Here is a 23,176-nt window from a genome sequence, read left to right on the forward strand (position 1 = left end):
TCAGGCAATTACATTTAGGTACATTGGAAAACTGTAAGTGTGAGCAAAGATGCAAGTGAGTATAAAATCAACCTTCAGTATGACTTCCAGTTAAAATACTGAAATAATCATCCAGTATTTTTTCACAAGAATCATAATGTTGTCTCTTGCTTTCCACAATTAGACAAGTAGAACTATACACTCTATAGTATTTTACAGGAAATCAATGTGTTTACTAATATTTCATGAATATTCAAAAGGGTATTCCTGTTTGTGTTTTCTTTAAGTAATGAAGAAACTATTATGCTGAGACATGATGAAGGACATAAATGTGAAACAGAAGTTTCTGAAACAAAAAGTTCTGTAACTCCAGGTGGTTCTTTGATCTACAAAAGTCTCCAAGATCTAACAATAATTGAAAGTGGCACCCCTCTTATGGACTCTGGTTCTGAAAGATGTGTGATTGATTCTGACTCTGATAGAGGCGTAGGTTCTGACTATGACTTAGAACAACACTCAAAAGGCTCTGACTCAGTAATATGGGGAATAGATTCAGACTCAGAAACATGTCCCAGGGACTCAGCATCTAGAAATAACCTTTTAGAAGCAAAAAGATACCAGATGGCTTCAGGCTCAGAGGAAGACCTGATGCAATCAGAGCAACACCTGGTGAAAGTTGAACAGTGCCAGGTTGACTCTGACTCTCTAAAACACTGGATAGATTCAGGTTCAGAAAAATGCTTGGCAGACTCTGATTCTGAACAGTATCTGATGGACTCTGACAATGAAAGACTGGGGATAGACTCAGACTCAGAAAAATGCCCCATGGCCTCTGCATCTGAGAAACACAAGTTGAAGGCAGAAAAACACCAAATGGCCTCAGATTCTATAAAACGTCTGATGGAATCTGAAAAGAGTTTAATGGAGACTGAAAAGTTCTGGATGGTCTCTGCTTCTAAGAGGTATGTGATGGACTCAGAAACAGAAAGAGGTAGAATGAACACAGACTCTAAATCCAGGGTACATCTGATGGGGGAAGAAAAACATAAGATTAGATCTAAGAGATATATGATGGACTCTGACTCTGAACCATGTGGGATGGCCTCAGACACAGAAAGATATGATCTAGCTTCTGCAACTGAGAAAAGTCTCATGGATCCTAAAACATTTCAGCTGAGCACTGATTCTGACGGGTTCTGGATAGATTCATGGTCTGAAAAACATACAGTGGACTTGAAATCTGAAAGTCTGGGGATGGCCAGTGATTCTGTAAAACATCTGAAGAAGGTCAAAACTTGCCAAAGTGTCTGTGACGTGGAAAGATTCTGGATGGACAAGTCTAAATCTGAAAGAAAATTGACAGACTCTGCAAAAGAACAATCAGACTTTGATCATGGTAAATGCTGGGATAGCCCTAGAAAATATCAGCATAGATCTGTAAAACTTCAGAATATCTCTGAAAGCTGTCAGGATGACTCTCAAAATCTTCAGTATGAGTTGGATATGCATAATGAAGACTCTCATTATGAAAAACATCATACCAGCCCTGAAAATGAAAGAAATCAAAGTGAATTTGAAAGTAAAAGATGCTTGATGGAGATGGAGAGGGAACAATTTGAAAATGTAAAACTTCAAGTAGATGAAGAAAGTGAAAGCCATCTCATGGAGTCTGATAATGAAAAAAAGCAGAGAACTACAGTTGACAGTGAAAGATATCACCTTGACTCAGAAAATGAAGCACAACGGCTTGGTGCTCGCAGAAAGGAAAATCGTCCTCAAGGTAAGTGTAAATGTATATTGCCTTTGAAAAGAGCTTGTTTTATAAGTTTAATGACATTATGACATTTCAAAAATTGACAGATTTGGATCTGCGACCATTTTATCAGCAATTCTGAAGAAAGGCATCTTAAACCCAATTTTCATTTCACTTTAAAAAATTGGGCAAATCTCACTTTAGTTTAGTTTTTTTTTTTATCTCCTTAACATAAAAGGAGGAAAATTAAAGAATACTTAGCAAACATGGTTATGTTGGCCTAAGAAACACCATGTTGAATTTACCTCCCATCATTATATATGTACAAATAACTAATAATTTTTCTTATTATTAGTTTTTGTGGAATGTGGTAAATATTCAAGCCTAAAAACATTCAAATTATTTTGCTTCTCTCAAAATAGCATTATCTAACCTCTATGATTTCCAATGAAAAGTTAGCATTTATATTATCAATCATGTTTACCATACCAAATCATTATGATTCTTGATTTCCTAAGCCATTTTATCAAGGTATGCTTATAGATAGTGTTTTTGTTTATACTATACATTTTCCAAGAAGCCTTTTAGCTCTAAGTACCAAAATTACCTAAGAACTTGACCCTAAATATTTCAAGAAAGCTTGCCTATGATATTAGAATACTTTTTAAAATAAACTGTAACTCCTTTCAAAAACAGTGTTTAAAATAAAATCCATTAATGTATAATCATAATTTCCTATTTGAATATACTATTTCCCTATGTTTTAGTCAGCTTTTTCATTGCTGTGAACAAAAGACCTGACAAGAACAATTAAAGGAGTAATAGTTTATTTGAGGGCTCACAGGATTAGAGGTCACAGTCCATAGATGGCCGACTCCATTCCTTAGGGCCTGAGATGCAGCAGAACATCATGGCAGAAGAGTGTGGTGGAGAGAAGTAGCTCAAGACATCACATCAGGAAGTACAAAGAGACAGAGTCCTCACTCACCATGTATAAAATAAGTACCCCAAAAGCACACCCCTAGTGACCCACCTCCTCCAGTCACACCTTACCAAGCTGCAGTTACCATCCAGTTAATCCCTATCAGAGGATTAATTCACTGATTGAGTTAAGGATCTCATTAATCATTTCACCTCTAAATTTTCTTGCATTGTTTCACACATGAACTTTCAAGGGATACCTCATATCTAAACCATAACATCACATAATAAGACTTTAAATTTGTCCCAAATAACATTGACATTTCTCAGATGTCATTTGCTTTAAGTGTGGCAGACTAATGTGTCCAATAAAAAGCAGGTATGCTCTGAATTTTGGAGCATTTAGCAAAAAGTTTTACTAGAGGTTGCACTGATTGTCAGGTATCTTTATCACAAGTCATTAATTTAGCTAGAATAACTATGATATTTTTACTTTAACAGCAAAGGAAAATATTTACCTGACTTTTATAGTCCCTGAGGAGGTAAAAACAACAAAAAACAAACAAACAAAAATTTGTCTGCCCTATAGTTAGAAATGCAATCCTATTGGACAGAAAAAAACAGGGAGAAATTGTTTTCTGAGATTTTCTTTCCAAGTAGTTTATAGGAAAGGTAGTCGTTAAAAAAAAATAGTTTAATTTTACGAAGAAAGGGAAAAAATCTTTAAAAAATGTTTTCATTGGATTTGAATTTAGTAACACTATGTTAATTCTCCACTAATCTAATATCATTCTGTTCTAATAAGGTAATATTAGCAATCCCTTAAGAGTTACATTTAATCAGCACAGAGGCTATAAAGATTTAAATTTCCTCTTGCTTCAGTTTTTAATATTTTCAAACACCATCTGATAAATATTCAATGAAATGGAATAACTGTTGCTCAGGGGTGGAAAGACTCATGAGATTCAACTGCATTGTTATTGATATGGGTTGCAAAATGTTGTTGATTGCCTACTGTGTGCGTAGTATATATTATAATAAATATGTGAAAATAGAACCTTAAGTAACACATTTCATACTTGTAAAGTCCATTATGTAAAAACAATAATAGAATCTGAAATTGAGTGACTGAACTGTGTTAAGTATTATATTACACAAATCACATGCATTGCATCTAATTCCCACTATTGTTAAACCCCTTTACATATCATAGATAAACTTTATATAGCAATGCCATAAATTCTTCTAAACCCTTTACATATACTAATTCATTAATAGTAATTCAGTAGTACAAATTTATTAATATTAATTCACTATTTTTCCATGCACAAATATATTCAAACCTCAGAAGTCTGGGAAATACCTACTATTATCTTTTATTTTTTTTTCCTTTTTGCCAAACAAGAAACTGAGGAACAAGAAAATATGTAATTAACCAAGGTAACATGATAAGTAAAAGAGGTTGTGAAATGATGCTCCAATATCTCTATTGTTAACCATGAAGATGTACTATCTTTCAATTATATAAAGTATATATTATACACTTATAATAATTTTGATGCTATATATATATTGCGATTAGATATGAGTTATCTAATGTGTAGATTATTTTTTAAATATTTTTAGTTGTTGATCTTTATTTTTTTATTTATTTATACATAGTGCTGAGAATCGAACCCAGTGCCTCACACATACAAGGCAAGTGTGCTACCACTGAGCCACAGCCCAAGATACTAGATTATTATTAATATAAAGCATGCATTTCCATAAGGGCTAATTTATAGGTGAAAATACTTTCAATTATGAAACCAAACGTTTGCTAGGTGCTTTCATTCATCTTTAGCTATTATATATTGAAAATATAAACTGACAGTCTAAATGTGATTTTTTAAATCCTAAAATTAAAATTAAAGGATATAGGTGTAAAAACTATGTTCTTTCACTTGTATGTCTTCTTTGACAAAATTTATATTAAGGCATTTGCTTAATTTTTGTTGTATCTTAACTGATACTTGTCTTTTCATTAATAAATTAAAAAAATATAACAAAGACAAAGATAAAAACCACTATGATACTCATCTCCTGTTCACTATCATTGCTTTCACTTCACCTCTCCTTTATCTATGCCAATAGTAATGAGTTATGAGGAAAACAGCCTTGGTGTATCTTCAAGACCCAGAATTAAGTCACTTTGCTGTGACTAGAGATGATAAATTTGTTAGCCAAATTTATACCACAGCTTTTAAACCAAGAGCTTTCTACAATTATTTTAGAGTTAAATGAACGTCCACTTTATTTTATATGGAGAAAATATATTATAATATATGATATAATGTTTCAAAGCTGGGCTTTGGTATTACTTTAATAAACTCCTTGAAAAGTGAGCATAGGATCACTAGTATTATATATTTGAAGAAAAGTAGTATAATTAGAAACAATTTTTCATTACAGAATTATAAAGTCCCCCTTTTTACATTGCTTTTTATTAGGCACTGGAAAATAATATGGTCTATTTTATGTTTTCTAGGTTTTTGGAGACCTGTTTTCCTCCCACCTCCAGTTGTCCAGGGAAAGGAAACTAAAGAACAACACTCTGTGCTACAACAAATAGATAGCAAAGGTGAGTATATTCAATTGAAATTGCCTAAGAATGTAATCATATTATTTCTCAATATTTGAAATAAATTAAAGTCAGAAAGTTTTGTTTAAGTGGTCCTTAAGACAATATCCATGTACAGTTATTCTATAGGATTCATTGGACTCAATATGCATCAGCACTAAAGGATACAATTTACTACAAAGTAAAATTAACAAAAGGAAAGGTACATGGAACAAAATTTAGCAGAGAGTAAGTAAAAGGATCCAAGTGTCTTATCCTAATTCTATAAGTTTCCCATAATTCATATAGCTGTTGCTATATGTCTTATTTGATGATAATTGTTCTCTTGAGACATTTGCTTATTTCTTGTATCATAGCTGATACTTCCCTTTTCATTAATAGACATGTACAACAAAGAAACAAAGAAAAAAGTTCACTTTGTGCTACTCCTCTCACATATACTCCTCAAAATTTAGTGTATTGCTATTTTTTATTGATGCATTAATATCATACATAATAGTGAGAATCATTATGCCATGTTTGTAGATGCTCATAAGTTTTATCAATGTCATTCCCCTGTACCTTTCTTTTCCTTACCCTCCTCCCTCCCCCAATGACCTTGTTCTCTTCTAACAACCCATACCATTTTTATTTTATGTAAATTAGTGCATTCTAATAATATATAAAAGACATATTCATTGTGGTGTATATATACATTGACATAGCATATTTGAGTAGATTTTGTTCCTAATGCCCTCCCCTTCTCTCTCCCTCTCAGAAACCCTTCCTCTACTCTATAGATCTCCCTTTTTAATTAGATCCCTTTTTTATTCCTCTTTTTCTCTCTAGCTTCCACATGTAAGGGAAAACATCTGACCCCTGATTTTCTGAGTCTAACTTATTTCACTTATCATATTTTCTAGTTTTATTTACAAGCAAATGACATAATTTCATTCTTCTTTATGGATGAGTGAAATACCACTGTGTATATATACTACATTTTCTGTATCTATTCATCTGTTGGTGGGCACCTGGGTTGATTCCATGATATGGCTATTGTAAATTGCACCGCTATAAACATTTATGTGCCCATATCACTGTAGTAAACTGATTTTAGTACTTTCAGATAAAAACCAAGGAGTAGGATAGTTGATTCATATAGTGGTTTCATTCCTGGTTTTGAGGAATCTTCATACTGTTTTTCAAAGGGGTTTTGCTAATTTGCAGTCCCACTAACACTGTGTATCCTACCTTTTCCCCTACATCCTTGACAACGGATATTTTATATGTATTCTTGATGATTGCCATTCCGAGTGGAAGTAAAATGAAATCTCAAAGTAGTTTTGATATGGATTTTTTTGTGATTGCTAAGGACGTTGAACATTTTTTTCACATAATTGTTGGCAATTTTTATTTCACCTTTTGAAAAATTAATTCATTTACCTATATATTTATTTAGTTATTTATTTTTCCAATGTTAAGTGTTTCCTTTTTTTTTTTTAGTTTTTATATACATATTAATCCCCTATTGGGAGAGCAGTTGGCAAAAACCTCTCACTCTGTAGTCTCTCTCTTCACACTCTTAATTGTTTCCTTTGCTGTGCAGAAGCTTTCTTATGATTCTTTTTATTAATTTTTAATGTATTCTAAATAGTTATATGTAACAGTATAATGTATTTTGACACATTATACATAAATGGAGCACAGATTCTCCTTCCTCCAGGGGAGGTAAGTGTATGTGGGGATGGGAAAGACAGTGGAATGAGATGGACATTATTACCCTGTATTACATGTGCAGAAGCTTTTTATTTTGATACCATCCCACTTATTGATTCTTGGTTTTATTTCTTGAGCTTTAGAGTCTTAATGAAGTAGATATCTGCACCAACATGTTGGAGTGTTGCGTCTATGGTTTCTTCTAGTAGTTTCAGTGTTTCTGGTCATTTCCTATATATTTGAACCACTTTGAATTTATTTTTGTGAAGGGTGAGACATAGGGATCTACTTTCATTCTTTACTGTGAATATCCAGTTTTCTCAGAACTATTTATTAAAAAGATTATCTTTTCTCCAACATATGTTTTTGGAACCATTCTCAAGGATCAGATGACTATAGCTGTGAGGAATAGATTCTCTGTATCTTGCATTCCATTGTCTGTTTTTATGCCAATATATTGCTGGGTTTTTTTATAGCTTTGTAGGATAATTTGAGATCAGGTATTGTGATGCCACCAGCATTGCTCTTATTGCTAATACATTTTTAAAGTAAGCTTTAACCATGTCTCTTCCTTCTCTATGCTAATACTAAAGAGATGGAAGGAACATAGCCTTACTGTATCTCCAAAGTCCAGAACATGTATGGAATGTTCTATCAGGGAAGCTCATTAGATTATTTTTTAAACAACACATGTGAGATTTAAGTTACTCAGTAAGATATAAAATTCAGTGATTTAAGTATATTCACAAATATGGCCAACCATTACCACAGTTAAATTTGAAACATTTTTGTCATTACAAAAGGTAATTCTTTTCCTATAGTTATTATACACCTTTACTTTCCCATTTACCCTAACCCTAAGAAACCATTAATCTACTCTTCATTTCTATAGCTTTCTAAATTCAGTATGTTTCGTATGAATGGAATCATATAATGCATGGTACTTTGTGACAATATCAATTTGACTGCATAATGTTTTCAAAATTGCTCCACAATGTAGCATGTATCAGTTCTTAATTCTTTATATGACTGAATGGTATTCCACAATATGGATATATCACATTTTGTGTATATATCTGTCAGATGACAAATAATTCCACCTTTTGACCACTATAAACATTTGCATGCAAGTTTTTATGCAGGCTATATATTTTCATTTCTATCAGGTATATATCTTAGAGTAGAATTGCTTGAGTAACTACATTGTTAATAACTTAAATAACTGCCAGACTACTTCCCAGAGTGACTATACACTTATATTCCAGCAGTAGTCACCCTCTTGAATATGAAATGGTCTGTCTTTGTGATTTTGATTTACCTTTCCTTGATGTCTACTGATCTTTTAATGTAATTATTGGTCATTTTATGTCTTTCTTGGGTGAATGTCTATTTGAATAATTTAACAATTTTTAATTGTGTTGCAATTTATCATCAAAATGTAACAGCTCTTTATTACATGTGTATTATCAGATATAAGTATGAAATATTTCTCCTAGTCTATGGACTGTACACTTACTTTTTTGATGGTTTCTGAAGCAGAAAAGCTTTAAATTTTTATGAAATCTATATTCGCAAACTTTTTCCTTTTGTTGCTCATGATTTGATTGTCATACATAAGAGCATTTTTCTTACTTAAAGGTTTTACAACTATGATATTTCCTAAGAACTTTATAGTTATAGATCTTATATTTAAGTGTTTGATACATTTTGAGTTAATATTTGCATATGATATCATATATGAGAACAGTTCATTCTTTTTTATGGTTCTGTCCATTGCTCCAATACCATTTGTTGAAAAGATTATTCTTTGCCCCATGGAATATTCTTGACAGCCTTGTAAAAAGTCAGATACCTATTGACCCATGAATTTATTTCTGAGTCTAAATTCTATTCTATTGCCTTAAATACCTATTATGGTGTCAGCACCATACTTTCTTGATTTATATTGCCTTGTAGTAAGTTTTGAAAATGACAGCATAAATACACCCAATTTGTTATTCTTTTTCAAGAATATTTTGGTCTTTACACACTTTTTGCAATTCCATATGAATTTTAGAATGAGTTTTTCACTTTAACCCAAAAATTCAACTGAGATTTTGATAGAGACTACATTAAATCTGTAGATCAATTTGTGTAATATCTCCATCTTAGTAATATTAAATCTTCCAATACCTGGAATATAGTTCCATAGGTATTTTTAAAATTTTTATTCAACAATGCTTTGTGTTTTCAGAGTATGATGTTGAACTTCTCTTATTGAATGTTCTCAAATTATTTTTGATGGTGTTGTAAATGGAATTGTTTTCTCAATTTAATTTTTGACTTTTCATTGCAAGGATATAGAAATACAGTAGACTTTTAAATATTGATCTTGCATTTTGAAACTTGATGTACTGCTTTATTATTATGATAGATTTTAGTAGTTTCCTAAGAATTTTCTATATAAAAATCATATCATCAATTAATATTCTTTTTTCCAATCTGAATACCTTTTATTAATTTTCTTTCCTTGATTTCTCTGAGCAGAAGCTCCAATAGAATATCTAATATTAATATGTAGTATATAATTTTACATATTTTGAAGAGAATAATTAGAAAATAAATCCTTATATTAGGGGTAAAATATCCAGTCTTTCACCATTGCTTACCATATGATCTATAATAACTGGTGAATTTTGTGCCTCAACTTGAGAATGTATATTCCTTTGTTGTTAACTTGAATGTTTTATATCAACATCTATTAGTTCTAGTTGATTTATGGTATAGTTCATGTTTTCTTTTACCTTGTTATTCTTTAAACTATCAATTATTGAATATGAGATATTGATATATTCAACTATTTTTTTACTATTTTTCTCTTGGTTTCTGTCAGGTTTTGTTTCATATATTTTAATGTTCTGTTATTAAATGTATATACATTAATAATTGTATCATTCCCTGATTAGTTGACAGTTTTATCATCATAAAAATGTCCTTTTTATCTCTAGTAACAGTGTTTGTTTTAAAGTTATTTTTGTGTGATATTAGTATAGCCAGTCCAGTTTTCTGAGACTCCTATTTTCATGATTTATATTTTTCATCCTTTTACTTTCATTTTTTTGTATCATGGAATCTAAAGTATGATTGTTCGCATAGCATATAGTTGAATCTCCTTTGGTATACAGTTTTACAATATCTGTGTTTCATTGGATTTTCCATGTTTAACGTTATCATTTTATAGTCAAATTTGTATTTGCCATTTTACTTTCCATTTTCTGTGTGTTCTATGTCTTTTTTATTCCCTTATTCTTTCTTTGCTATTTCCTTTGCATTAAGTAAATGTTTTCTAATGAAACATTTGATTTAGTTAAGGCAGGTTTTTATTTTCTTTCCTTACTGGTTACCCTAGGTATTACCATGTGCATCTTATTATTATCTCTTTATTATGCTAACTTAATTCCAGTAATATATATAAATGTTACTCCTATATTGCTTTATTCTAATTTTCATCCTTATGGTGGGATACACACACAAACACACACACACACACACACACACATAAACACATCAACACACTGATAGATTTATTACTATAGTGATTTTATGTCTTGAAGTACCTGAGAGAAAACAGAGAACAAGTATATGCTATTATAATATATTACATTATATTAATTAGATTTCTCATAATTTGTTTCTCTTTATTGTTTTTCTGAACTTTGTTTATCAACTGGAGATATTTTCTTGGCCCAGTTAAAGTTGGTGCTACTCAGCTTTTTTGTATTGTTATTGGCAAATATTTCTATATATTCTACACCTTATAGTAAATTAAATAAACATCACTTTATAAAACTTTTCTTCAAATCTATTTAAGAATAGAAAATATACATTTATACTATCTATTCCTCCCATGCACACCCTTCCTTACCACACTATGAGTCAGCCTCCTTATATCTAAGAAAACATTTGCCATTTTTGGAAGGGGATTGGCTAACTTCATTTAGCATTATTTTCTCCAACCCTATCCATTTACCTGCATATGACATGATTTTATTCTCTTTTATTGCTGAGTAAAATTCCGTTGTGTATATAAGCAACATTTTTTTATCCATTCATCCACTGAAGGGCATCTAGTTGGCTTCACAGTTTATCTATTGTGAATTCTGCTGCTATCAACATTGATGTGGCTGTGTCCCTGTAGTAGGATGTTTTTAAATCCTTTGGGTATAGACCAAGGAGAGTAATAGCTGGGTCAAATGGTGGTTCCATTCCCAGTTTTCCAAGGAATTTCCATACTGCTTTCCATATTCACTGCACCAATTTGCAGTCCCACCAGCAATGTATGAGTGTACGTTTTGCCCCAAATCCTCACCAACACTTATTGTTGTTTGTCTGCATGATAGCTGCCATTCTGACTGGAGTGAAATGGTATCTTAGAGTATTTTTTATTTGCATTTCTCTAATTGCTAGAGATGATAACATTTCTTCATATATTTGTTGATTGATTGTATATTCTCTTCTGAGAAGTGTCTGTTCAGGTCCTTGGACTATTTGTTGATTGGGTTATTTATTTGTTTGTTTGTTTGCTTGTTTATTTATTTATTTATTTTTAGTTTGATGCTTAGCTTTTTGAGTTCTTATATACTTTAAAGATTAGTGCTTTATCTGATATGTGAGGAGTAAAAATTTGCTGCCAGGATGTAGGCTCTCTGTTCACCTCACAGATTGTTTCTTTTGCTGAGAAGAAACTTTTTAGTTTGATTCCATCCCATTTATTGATTCTTGGTTTAATTCTTGCACTATAAGAGTCTTCTTAAGGAAGTTGGGGCCTAATCCCACATGATGAAGATTAGGGCCTACTTTTTCTTCTATTAGAAACAGAGTCTCTGGTTTAATTCCTAGGGTATTGATTTACTTTGAGCTGAGTTTTGTGCATGGTAAGAGATAGGGGTTTAAGTTTCTGAAAGAAATAAGAGCTAAGCTTTCTAAGAGGCTTTCCTGTGAACAGTGTGCATAATAATAGCACTTGGGATCTTGTGCATTTACTTGAGGGACCTATGAATGGACATATGTAGGTTGACTACCAGAGGTGCAGTCGGCTAATTATCAGTTTCTGATCTGTTTTTCTGTCCATAAGACTTTGAATTCTGAATGCAGGTGTTATATCTTTCCAATAAAGATATGAAATAGAAAAAAAAAAGGAGATAGGGGTTTAATTTCATTTTGTTGCATATGGATTTCCAGTTTACCCAGCACCATTTGTTGAAGAGGCTACCTTTTCTCCAATGCATGTTTTGGGCACCTTTGTCTAATACAAGATAATTGTAATTTTGTGGGTGAGTCTCTGTGTCCTCTATTCTGTACCATTGGTCTACCAGTCTGTTTTGGTGCCAAAACCATGCTGTTTTTGTTACAATTGCTCTGTAGTATAATTTAAGGTCTGGTATAGTGATGCCACCTATTTCATTCTTCCTTATAAGAATTACTTTAGCTATTCTAGGTCTCTTATTTTTCCAGATGAATTTCGTGATTGTTTTTTCTATTTCTATGAGGAATGCCATTGGTAATTTGACCGGAATTGTATTAACTCTGTATAGTGCTTTTGGTAGTATGGTCATTTTGATAATATTAATTCTGTCTATCCAAGTGTGAGGTAGATTTTTCCATCTTCTAGGTCTTCCTTGATTACTTACTTTAGGGTTCCATAGTTTTCACTCCATAGATCTTTCACCTCCTTCATTAAGTTGAATCACAAGTATCTTATTTTTTGAGATTATTGTAAATGGGATAGTTTTCCTCATTTCCTTCTCAGAGAATTTGTCACTGATATACAGAAACACCTATGATTTATGGGTTATGATTTTATATTCTTCTACTTTGCCGAATTCATTCATTTATTAGTTCTAGAAGTTTTCTGGTGGAGCTTTTTGTGTCTTCTATATATAGAATCATATCTTCAGCAAATAGTGCTAATTTAAGTTCTTATTTTCCTATAGATATCCCTTTAATTTCTTTTGTCTGTCTAATTGCTATGGCCAGTGTTTCAAGAACTATGTTGAATAGAAGTGGTGAAAGAGGGCATCCCTGTCTTGTTCCAGTTTTTAGAGGGAATGCCTTTAATCTTTTTCCATTTAGAATGATGTTGGCCTGAGGCTTGGCATAGATAGCCTTTGTGATGTTGATATATGTTCCTGTTATCCCTAGATTTTCTAGTGTTTTGAACATGAAAGGGTGCTGTATTTTGTCAAATGCTTTTCCAGCTTCTATTGAAACAATGATATAATTCTTATCTTTGAGTCCATTGATGTGATGGATTACATTTATTGATTTCTGTATATTGAACCAACCTTGCATCCATGGGATGAATCCCACCTGATCATGGTTTACAATCTTTTTGAAATGTTTTTGTATTTGATTTGTCAGAATTTTATTGAGAATTTTTGCATCTATGTTCATTAGGGATATTGGTCTGAAGTTTTCTTTCTTTGATGTGTCTTTGCCAGGTTTGGGGATCAGGGTGATATTGGCCTCATAGAATGAATGTGGAAGTGCTACCTCTTTTTCTATTTCCTGAAATAAATTGAAGAGCATTGGTATTAGTTCTTCTTTAAGGTCTTGTATTACTCAGCTGTGTATCCATCTTGTCCTGGGCTTTTCTTGGTTGGTAAGATTCTGATGGTGTCTTCTATTACAGCACTTGATATTGCTCTGTTTAAATTGTGTATACCTTCCTGATTCAATCTGGGCAAATTGTATGACTTAAGAAATTTGTCAATGTCTTCTATTTTATTGCAATATAAGTTTTCAAAATAATTTCTAATTTTCCTCTGTATTTCTGTAGTGCCTATTGTAATATTACCTTTTTCACCACATATGCTGGTACTTTGAGTTTGCCCTCTCCTTCTCTTTGTTAGTGTAGCTAAGGGTCTGTAAATTTTATCTATTTTTTCAAAGAACCAACTTTTTTGTTTTGTCAATTTTTTACTTGTTTTCTTTTGTTTCAATTTCATTGATTTCAGCTCTAATTTTAATTATTTCTTGGCTTCTACTACTTTCTTTTTTTTTATTTTTTTTTTTATTGGTTGTTCAAAACATTACACAGCTCATGACATATCATCTTCCATACATTTGATTCAAGTGGGTTATGAACTCCCATTTCCTAGGGCTGGGAGATGTAATGTGAGGTCATTTATTTGTTGACTTTTTCTTCTTTTAAGGAATGAACTCCATGCAATGAACTGTCCTCTTAGTACTGCTTTCATAGTGTCCCAGATATTTTGATTTGTTATGTCTATGTTCTCATTTACCTCTAAGAATTTTTTAATCTCCTCCTTGAATTCTTCTGCTACCTATTGTTCAGTCACATATTGTTTAGTCTCTAGGTGTTGCATAAATTTTTATTTTTTATTTTGTCATTGATTCCCAAGTCCATTCCATTATGATTTGATAAAATGCATGGTAGTATCTCTACTTTTTTGTATTGGCTAACAGTTGCTTTGTGGCATATTATATCATCTATTTTAGAGGAGGATCCTTGTGCTGCTGAGAAGAAAGTGTATCATCATGATGCAGGTTGAATATTCTATGTATGTCAGTTAAGTCCAAGTAATTGAGTGTATTATTGAGTTCTACAGTTTCTTTATTCAACTTTTGTTTGGAAGAACTATCTAGTGCTGAGAGAGGTGTGTTAAAGTCAGTTTCACTCTTGAATTTGGAAGAATTTTTTGATGAACATGGCTGCATCATTGTTTGTGGCATATATATTTATAATTGTTATGTCTTGTTGGTGTATGGTTCCCTTGAGCAGTATGTAATGTCCATCTTTATCCCTTTTGATTAACTTTGGCTTGCAGTCTAACTTGATACAAGGATGGAAACCCCTGCTTGCTTCCACAATCCATGTGAGTGGTATGATGTTTCCCAACTTTTCACCTTCAGTTTGTGTATGTCTTTTCCTATCACATGAGTCTCCTGTAGGCTGCATATTGTTGGGTTTTTTAATCCAATCTATTAAGCTATGTCTTTTAATTGGTGAGTTTAAGCCACTTATATTCAGGGCTTTTATTGAGACATGGTTTTATTCACAGCCATATTTGTTTATTTTTGTTGTTTAACTTGACTTGATTTTCTTCTTTAATTAGTTTTTCCCTTTAGGGTATTACCTCCCTCTGCTGATTTTCATTGTTGTTTATTGTTTCCTCTTCATGGAATATTTTCCCGAAGATGTTTTGTAGTGCTGGTTTTCTAGCTATAAATTCTTTTAACTTTTGTTTATCATGGAAAGTTTTTATCTCATCTAGAAATCTAAAGCTTAATTTTGCTGGAAACAAGATTCGTGGTTGACACCCATTTTCTTTCAGAGCCTTATATATGTTGTTCCAGGATCTTCTAGCTTTCAGGGTCTGTGTTGAATAATCTTCTGTTATTCTAATTGGTTTTTCCCCTATATGTAATTTGATTATTTTCCCTCGTGGCTTTTAAAATTCTCTTATTATTCTGTATGTTGGGCATTTTTATTATAATATGCCTTGGTGTGGAACTGTTGTGATTTTGTATTTTCATGGTCCTGTAGGCTTCCTGAATCTGGATTTCCAATTAATTCTTCATGTTTGGAAAGTATTCTGATATTATTTCATTGAGTAGATTGTTCATTCCTTTGGTTTGAACTTCTATGCCTTCCTGTATCCAATAACTCTTATATTTGGTCTTTTTATGCTATCCCATATTTCTTGAATGTTCTGCTTGTGATTTCTTTCTATTTTCCCTGTGTGGTGTATGTTCTTTTCAAGATTATATATTTTATCTTCATTATCTGATGTCTGTATTTTCCAAGTGGTCTACTCTGTTGGTGATGCTTTTATTTGAGCTTTTAATTTGGTTTATTGTTTCTTTCATTTCAAGGATTTCTGTTTGGATTTTTTTAGAACCTCTATCTCCCTTTTGAGGTGATCTTTTGCTTCTTGGATTTGTTTATGTAGCTCCTTGTTGAAGTGATAATTCACTGCTTATATTTGCTCTCTTATATCTTCCTTGAGTTCACAGAACATTTTACCTATGTATATCCTGAACCCTTACTCTGTAATTTTTTTATGCTGTGGCTGCCAATGTTTCTAATGTTGTAGTGTCTTGATTTGTTTGTGGTACTTTGTTCCCTTGTCTCTTCATGTTTCTTGTGTGTCTTCCTTTCCAGCTCTGTGGAACTGGCATGTCATTGTTTTTACCCTATAGGTTTGTAGTGCTCTTGTAGGGTTCCAAGATCACTCTTTTGGGGAGAAGGAAAATGTTAACAGATCTCAATATCAACAATATATCACCTACAAAAATTTGTTGTTATTAAGACAATTACAGTTTAGTCTTAATGTACAGAAATGTTGAATTCAATTATTATCTAAAATATAATCAATTTCACAAAAAGGTTTAGAGTTTCTGACAGTGGACAATGAATTTGGGGTGGGTGTTGGATGATATTCTGAGGGGGAAAATGTGAGGGTATAGAGTTAATATGTCTTAGGAAATGTGAAAGAGAAATCTAATGAAGAGGGTTAGTAAGAAGACAGTAGAGTACATGAAACAATGTAGTTAGAAAAATACAGGATGTTAAAATAGTAAAATTTTGAGGGGGAAAAATGAAAGGAGAAAAAAGGGGGGAATATATAACACATCTATATTATATTATTCAGATGACTCAGTCCTCAAAATCCTATTTCATGCAAAGTTCTTGGTTTCACATATGTTGGAGATGTGAGGGCCAGAGGATAGACAGGTAGAAGAGGAAAGAGGAAAAAAAATACTCAAAAGAAGAAACCAGGGTTTTTGCTAGTTTTAGAGATCCATATCTTTTCTGTTTCTCTTCTCATCCAATAGGTGAGGTTGTCTGGTTTAAGCTGGTGTCTCTGCCTTCAGGATGGTGTAGGTAACCTGGGTGGCAAGACTGGTCCTGGTGTAGGGCGTCTGGGAGTGGGGAATGTCCACCACCAGTCCCTGAAGGGAGATTGCACCTCATGGGTCTCTTTTTGGGACCGCTGGTATGACTTGAGCGCCTGGTATCATCTCCCTCTCTTGTCCGGAGATTTCCCAGTTCCTGGTCTCTCTGTTAGGCTCCAAGCTTCAGTCCCATCCCCTCTCACTTAGCAGTTTCCACCTGTGGTACCTCTCACACCCAGGCTCACACCAGGTGGGCAGCACCCTGGTTGCATTGTACACCTTCCCAACTGGGAGCTGTTTTTGTGTTGAGAGGTCACTGACTGAGTTATCACTGGTGGGGTGTTGGGGAGGGGGAGTTGGATACCTGGTACCCGGCCAGATGGAGATCTGAGAGCTGCCCCCACCAAATATGGCCAGAGAGGTTATCCAAGATGGAGGCAGTCTGCTTCCAGCGCTGGGGTGTCTGGTGAGGTGGGGGGAACCAGGTGATGGTGTTGTGCTGTGGGTAGGTAGTAGCCGAGTGACCTGCATGGGAGCTGGGCATAGTCTCAAGTTCTGCAGAGGTGCTGAAAGGTGATTCTGCTAGGGTGCTTGAGAGCCGTGAATGGGCTAGAACTGTGGGCTTTGGGTTTTGGGAGCCAGGGGTCTGAAGTTCTACTTGAATGCTGAGGCTCTGTGCCCTGCTGGGGGGTCACAGCGTGGATGATTTCTGCAGAAATCAGCTGTATAGGGGTCCTCTTACATTCTCTGAGATGCAGTATTCCAACTAGGTGATATCTGGGTAACAGAATGACATGGGATGCTGCCTCCCTCTGGCTTACCATCTTGGAATCCATAAATTATTATTTTAAAATATTTTTTTCTATTAAATTCAACATCTGATTACTTTCATAGACAGTTTCCATTGCCATTAGAGTTCCCAGCTTCTTTGCATGTGTCAAAATTTTGCATTGAAATCTAGATATTTTGGTCAATGAACTATGCAACTCCAGATAATGGTCCCCCACCCTCGAGATAGTTATTTGTGTGTTTATTTGGTGGTTGAATGAAATATTTTATCAATGTCCATTTTGGACTCATAGTGCCAAGTTTCTAATGTTGTTCCTCAAAGCATTACAGATTTTTTGGTTACCCATAGAAACCTCCAGTGGGCAGTAGTTTTGGCAGGGTACTCATCATCACTTTCCCTGGCCACAGAAACTAATTCAGCTCTACTAATTGACACATGAATAGTCTGCTTGTTTCTAGCAATGTCCCATGGCATGAAGTGTTCTACCAATGAATTCTATCAAATTTAGTCTTTGAAGGAATAGGTCTTCTGGTCACTGTTGGATTTTTCTCATCCCAGGCATTCTCCTCCCAGTTCTATAATTCCCTGATTCACTCCTTAAACTAGCTGTCATATAATTTAGCCTTTATCCTCATTGAATCTATCAATCACCTCTCAGTTGACATTCACCACAAACTCTCCATTTTTTATCTTAGATATTTTATACTAAATATATATTTCATTATACTAAATTTTTTTTTTCTAAAAGTACTTGCCCTGTTCTTGAAGCAGGAATTTTCACAGAAAAAAAATAATATTTTTGTTCACAGCATATTTCAACCAAGCCTGCAAACATCTGCCTAAAAGATAGATAGAATGGCCAGCAGGATTCTAACCTCTTATTTCTTATGTAGAGCTGGTGAGACTGAACTTTCTGCCCTTGCCCTGCAGCTGACCTGTGTTTTTGAGAGCACCTGTGTCAGCCCATTCCTGCTGTTATAACAAATTACTACCAATTGGATAATTTATAAATACATTTACTGCTCACAACAGAGGCTGGGATATAGAAGATCAAGGCACTGGCAGTTTCAGTGTCTGGTGAGGGCCTGGTCTCTGCTCACAAGATAGCACTTCAAATGCTCCTTCCTCTGGAGTGAACATACCCTTTGTTCTCACATGGCAGAAGGTGGAAAGGCAACAACATAAGATCCTAAAAAGTTACCTAAAGCACTTTGTAAGTTTATTCTATTAATGAGAACAGAAGCCCTCAAGGCTTAGCCACTCATAAAAGTGCCCACCTATTAATACTCTTACATTAAGGATTAATTTTCAATGTGAATATTGGAGGGAAACCAACATTCAAACCTTAGCAGTACACTTAGCCTTGAACTTCATGTCCTGTTGTAAATGAAGTTGGTTCCTTTGGGAAGAGATTAGAAGCTGTTTTATGGCTTGTTCTCCCTCCAGGCAAGAGGTCTGAGACTGTGGTGGGAAAAATGGCATACCTCCCTAGAAGTGACACCCCTAATTTTGGATCTGAGTTCTTACTGAATATGGGGATAGCTTCTCTTTTCTTTGGCTTGATTCTGGCATGCAGCTACTGCCTTTTGAGCTGGGACAAATGCAGTTGAGACTTTAGTATTCTCGGCAACACAATGCCCAAACAATAGTCTTTATTACATGAATAGGGACTGGTGGAAAAAAGAGACCCCCTACCTTTGGGGCACAATCTCCTGAAACTTGGATTCAACAGTAGTTGGCTGAGGACAGGATAAGAAATGGTGATGTCCTGCTTCTACAGAATAAAAAGTTCTTCAAAGTGGGAACTTTAGGAAGAGGCAGACCTATATTCTTGGCTGTGTCTGTCTGGAATGGAGTTTCCATTTTACTGAATTGGGAGGAGGGAGGAGAAGTCCCATTTCAAATTCCATGAACTCTCTTCTCTTTATTAATTTTACTATGTTTTCTGAATAAATGTGTCTTAATTTGTTGTATTCCCTTAGGAATGTTTCCAGAGAAGTTAGATGATTGCTATGTAAAAATATTTTTCACAAGTTTCACTGGGGAATGGATTTTGAAGTTCCTCGCACTGTCATGCTAGAATTCAAGATCCCCAGTGCCCGTGATTTTTACTTGATGCTGGTCACGTAGGCACTCTTTGCCTAACTAATGCCAAAGTTCTAATACTTCATAAGAGAAACATGTTTAACATAAACCACCTTGTACAGTTTAGTCACAATGAACCAGTCATGAGTTCTGGTGATGTTTGGAATTCTCTCCAAACTCTAGTTGCTATACAACAGCCAAGACTAAACATTACAAGGAAGCCTTTATAAGTACATAACACTTTCAGGAATTCTGTGTTAACACTGTTGTGACCAATCCGCCAACTTGGCTATACACCAAGATAAACTAAGAAGTTTTTACAAAACAAAATTAGTAATTGGACCCCACACAGCATGTTACCAATGTGCAGTATTTTTTTTTAATATTTATTTTTTTAGTTCTTGGCTAACACAACATCTTTGTTTGTATGTGGTGCTGAGGATCGAACCCGGGCCGCACGCATGCCAGGCGAGCGCGCTACCGCTTGAGCCACATCCCCAGTCCCCAATGTGCAGTATTGATCTCAGTTTATATTTTTTATCCTTTCTTTAGAAAAATGAAAAATACATTTAACCTTGACTGTGTCCTCAAGTTTCTGCAAGTTATTTTTTTTATCTGTTTTAAGGAATCAATTCAGTCCTGGCATATACACTGGGAAGTAAATTGGATTTGACCTGAAAGTCTTGCAGGCTGTGGCAGTGGCACAATAGTTATAGTGCACACATCAGAAGTACAGTCCTCAATGGCCCACATGATACCCTTGGAAATATACCCCATAATACATTGCATACATTTGTCAGGCAATACAGATTAATAGAATCTCCATTGTGTCCTCCCACCATGGGACATTCTACCAGAAGATTTTTAGTATAGTCCAATTAATTCAGTCCAGTTCTTGGTTTTCAGAACACCTGCCTAAAAGCTGTTAGTTTCAAACAGTTTTGCTTGTCCATGGCACCAATTTATCTTCCTCAGGAACATACATGACACCTGGAAGTATATTTGTGGAAAGTGCTAGAGTTAGGTCCACCCCCTACTGTTTCATAATCAGTGCTGTCAGGTGTGATCTTAGGCTCAGCAGTCACTTTTTTAATTTGAAGTGCTCAAAGCAGCTTGGAGAGTCAGTGTAGGGAGCTTTCCTTTATAAATAGGGGATATCTTGTAGAAAAAAAATTTAAAAAACAAAGTTCATAAATGCACTACCCAAATACCCATACCTTCCTAGTTTTCAGAGTTTGTTTTTTTCCTCAATTATTGTGAAAACAGTGTGGTTTGTACAGTAATATTTATATTTCATTTTCAGTTATCCCCTACTTTTACCCAGACTTTCTCTTGATGGATTATAAGCAAAGGGTGAAAAACATTTTATAAAAATGTTTTTGTAAAATTTAATTAGAATACCTATTGTAGGTACTCTTTGCCTAAGTAATGCCAAAGTTTTCAAAATCTGGTTAGAAGTCTGAAAAAATATCAATTCTTTTCTGGGGACAACTATATTTAACAAAAGTATGTACTAAGATGTGAATGCAAAGATGTAGAAAGGTGAAGAAAGTTAGTCCAATGTTACAAACTTCAACTAATCTTAGGATAAAAAGGATGAGAAACCATGTAAAGCCATTTCAAAAAATTTTGAAAATTTACAACATGTACTCTAATTAAATTATCTAAAATATTTTTTGTATAAAAATGTTTTTTACCCTTTGCATATAATTTATCAAGACAAAGTCTGGGTAAAATAAAGGATAACTGAAAATAAAATATAAATATTACTTCACCTAATCTGGAAAGCTGACCGTAAGTCAAAGGCAGTGAGACAACCTGCAAAGGGTATATTACATGTCAGTAGTGCTCACCTTCCCTGTGGTGGGTGGTCTCCCAACTTAGTTTTGGCAGAAGTCACAAATAAGTACCAGAAATATAAAGGCAATTAGCATCTTGTTTTCAATGGACTTACATGAGGCAAATCACTTTCCTTTGGGAATTTGTGCATAACCCAGAGAGTCCAGCCATCATTGATGATGTTTTCTTAGTTTCGGGCCCCACAGAATGATGTCCTGAATCTGTGTCATTCCCATTCTGATTTCTTTTCATTGAATGGAGTGATTTCAATTTTGGCACAGCTAGTGATGGGGATGAAACAGCTGATACACTGGTGTTTTAGCTGATGTCCAGGTAATATGAATCTGAGTATTCAGGATTAAGAAAGAAAGAAAAAAAGCCAGTGAAATTATCTGAACAAAACCAAAGCCAAGAAATTATAGGGCCAGATAACTGTGTTCCAACTCCAAGCGACAAAAAAGGATTTCCTAAACCTTTTTCATCCTCCCATTCTCAGAGTTCACATTGATCTGCTAAAATATATACAGCAGATGGGGAAACAATCTACTAACAAAAGCCACAAATCTGATGTCACATATGTTCATTAGCAAACTCAAAACTCTTTTTTAAAACTTCAAACTTATCTCTGTTTAGAAATTTCCTCATTTTTATGTTTCTTCCCTTTTTCTCATAGGTTCTGGTAGGCAAAATTAATAGAAAAAGAGTGGTTCCGTTTCCCAGACTCACAGAGTTTAAATTTACTAGTGACAAAAAGCAAGGGAATTATATTTTACTAACAACTTCTTTTTACTCTATGATCTGTATGATTACTCTAACACTTATGAAATAACAACTATTTAACATTTATATCAAGTTTAACATATACATTAGCTATAAAATTTTAAAAATTAAAAATAATTTGTCTCTTATTAGAATTTTTACTCAAATCTATAGCAGTAAATTTAGAATTTATAGGATTATCATTACAACTTCAGGGAGATCTTTGCTGGGAATGAAAGAAGAGGGGAGCTCCTATAATAGTAGCAAGTATACTCAATAAATGATTAGCAAATTAGTAAATTATTTATTGCAATAACTAAGGCAAGATACATTAAATAATGTAATAACTAAGGCAAACTATATTATCAAAAAGTTCATTTGGAATCATAGTTCTGTAGGTGCATGGTTGAGTGGCTACATTTAGTGGTGGCCTTCTTACTGGAAGAGTCCTAAGGTGGTGTAGGGCATCACATGGCAAGAGGCAGGGAGCACAAGACTGAGTATGTATCCCTTGTAGGAAAACTACCACAATGTCTTATAAAATTTCTTCATGTAAACCAACAGGATTCACCTAATAACTTTATCTAATCCTATTCACTAACATCTCCACCTCCAAACATCATAATCAGATTATTTTTCTGTCTTCCTAATATCTCACAATAGGCGGTTATATTTCAAAACATAAAGCCATGGGAAACACACTGAAATATATTCAAATTATAGTAACTGGGGTCATTTTCTCCTTTTTTCCTCTGGTTTCATGTAAAGCTTCGCTGAAGCACTGAGAACTGATTTATGTATTTTTTTCTTTCCACTTGGAGGAGATAGCAACACA

The 23,176-nt window shown here is 33.9% G+C and overlaps 1 protein-coding gene across 1 annotated transcript in view; it reads left to right on the top strand.

Moving 5' to 3' along the window:
• The window catches only part of LOC114091206 (uncharacterized), a 502,987-nt gene that overhangs the window by 326,495 nt on the left and 153,316 nt on the right, over positions 1 to 23,176 (top strand). The window contains exons 10-11 of the mRNA XM_071606073.1: positions 267 to 1,759; positions 5,181 to 5,273. Of these exons, the coding sequence (XP_071462174.1) occupies positions 267 to 1,759; positions 5,181 to 5,273 (1,586 nt within the window). The remainder of the gene's footprint in view (positions 1 to 266; positions 1,760 to 5,180; positions 5,274 to 23,176) is intronic.

This window comes from Marmota flaviventris, chromosome X (assembly GCF_047511675.1).
Source record: "Marmota flaviventris isolate mMarFla1 chromosome X, mMarFla1.hap1, whole genome shotgun sequence".
NCBI classification, from domain to species: domain Eukaryota; kingdom Metazoa; phylum Chordata; class Mammalia; order Rodentia; family Sciuridae; genus Marmota; species Marmota flaviventris.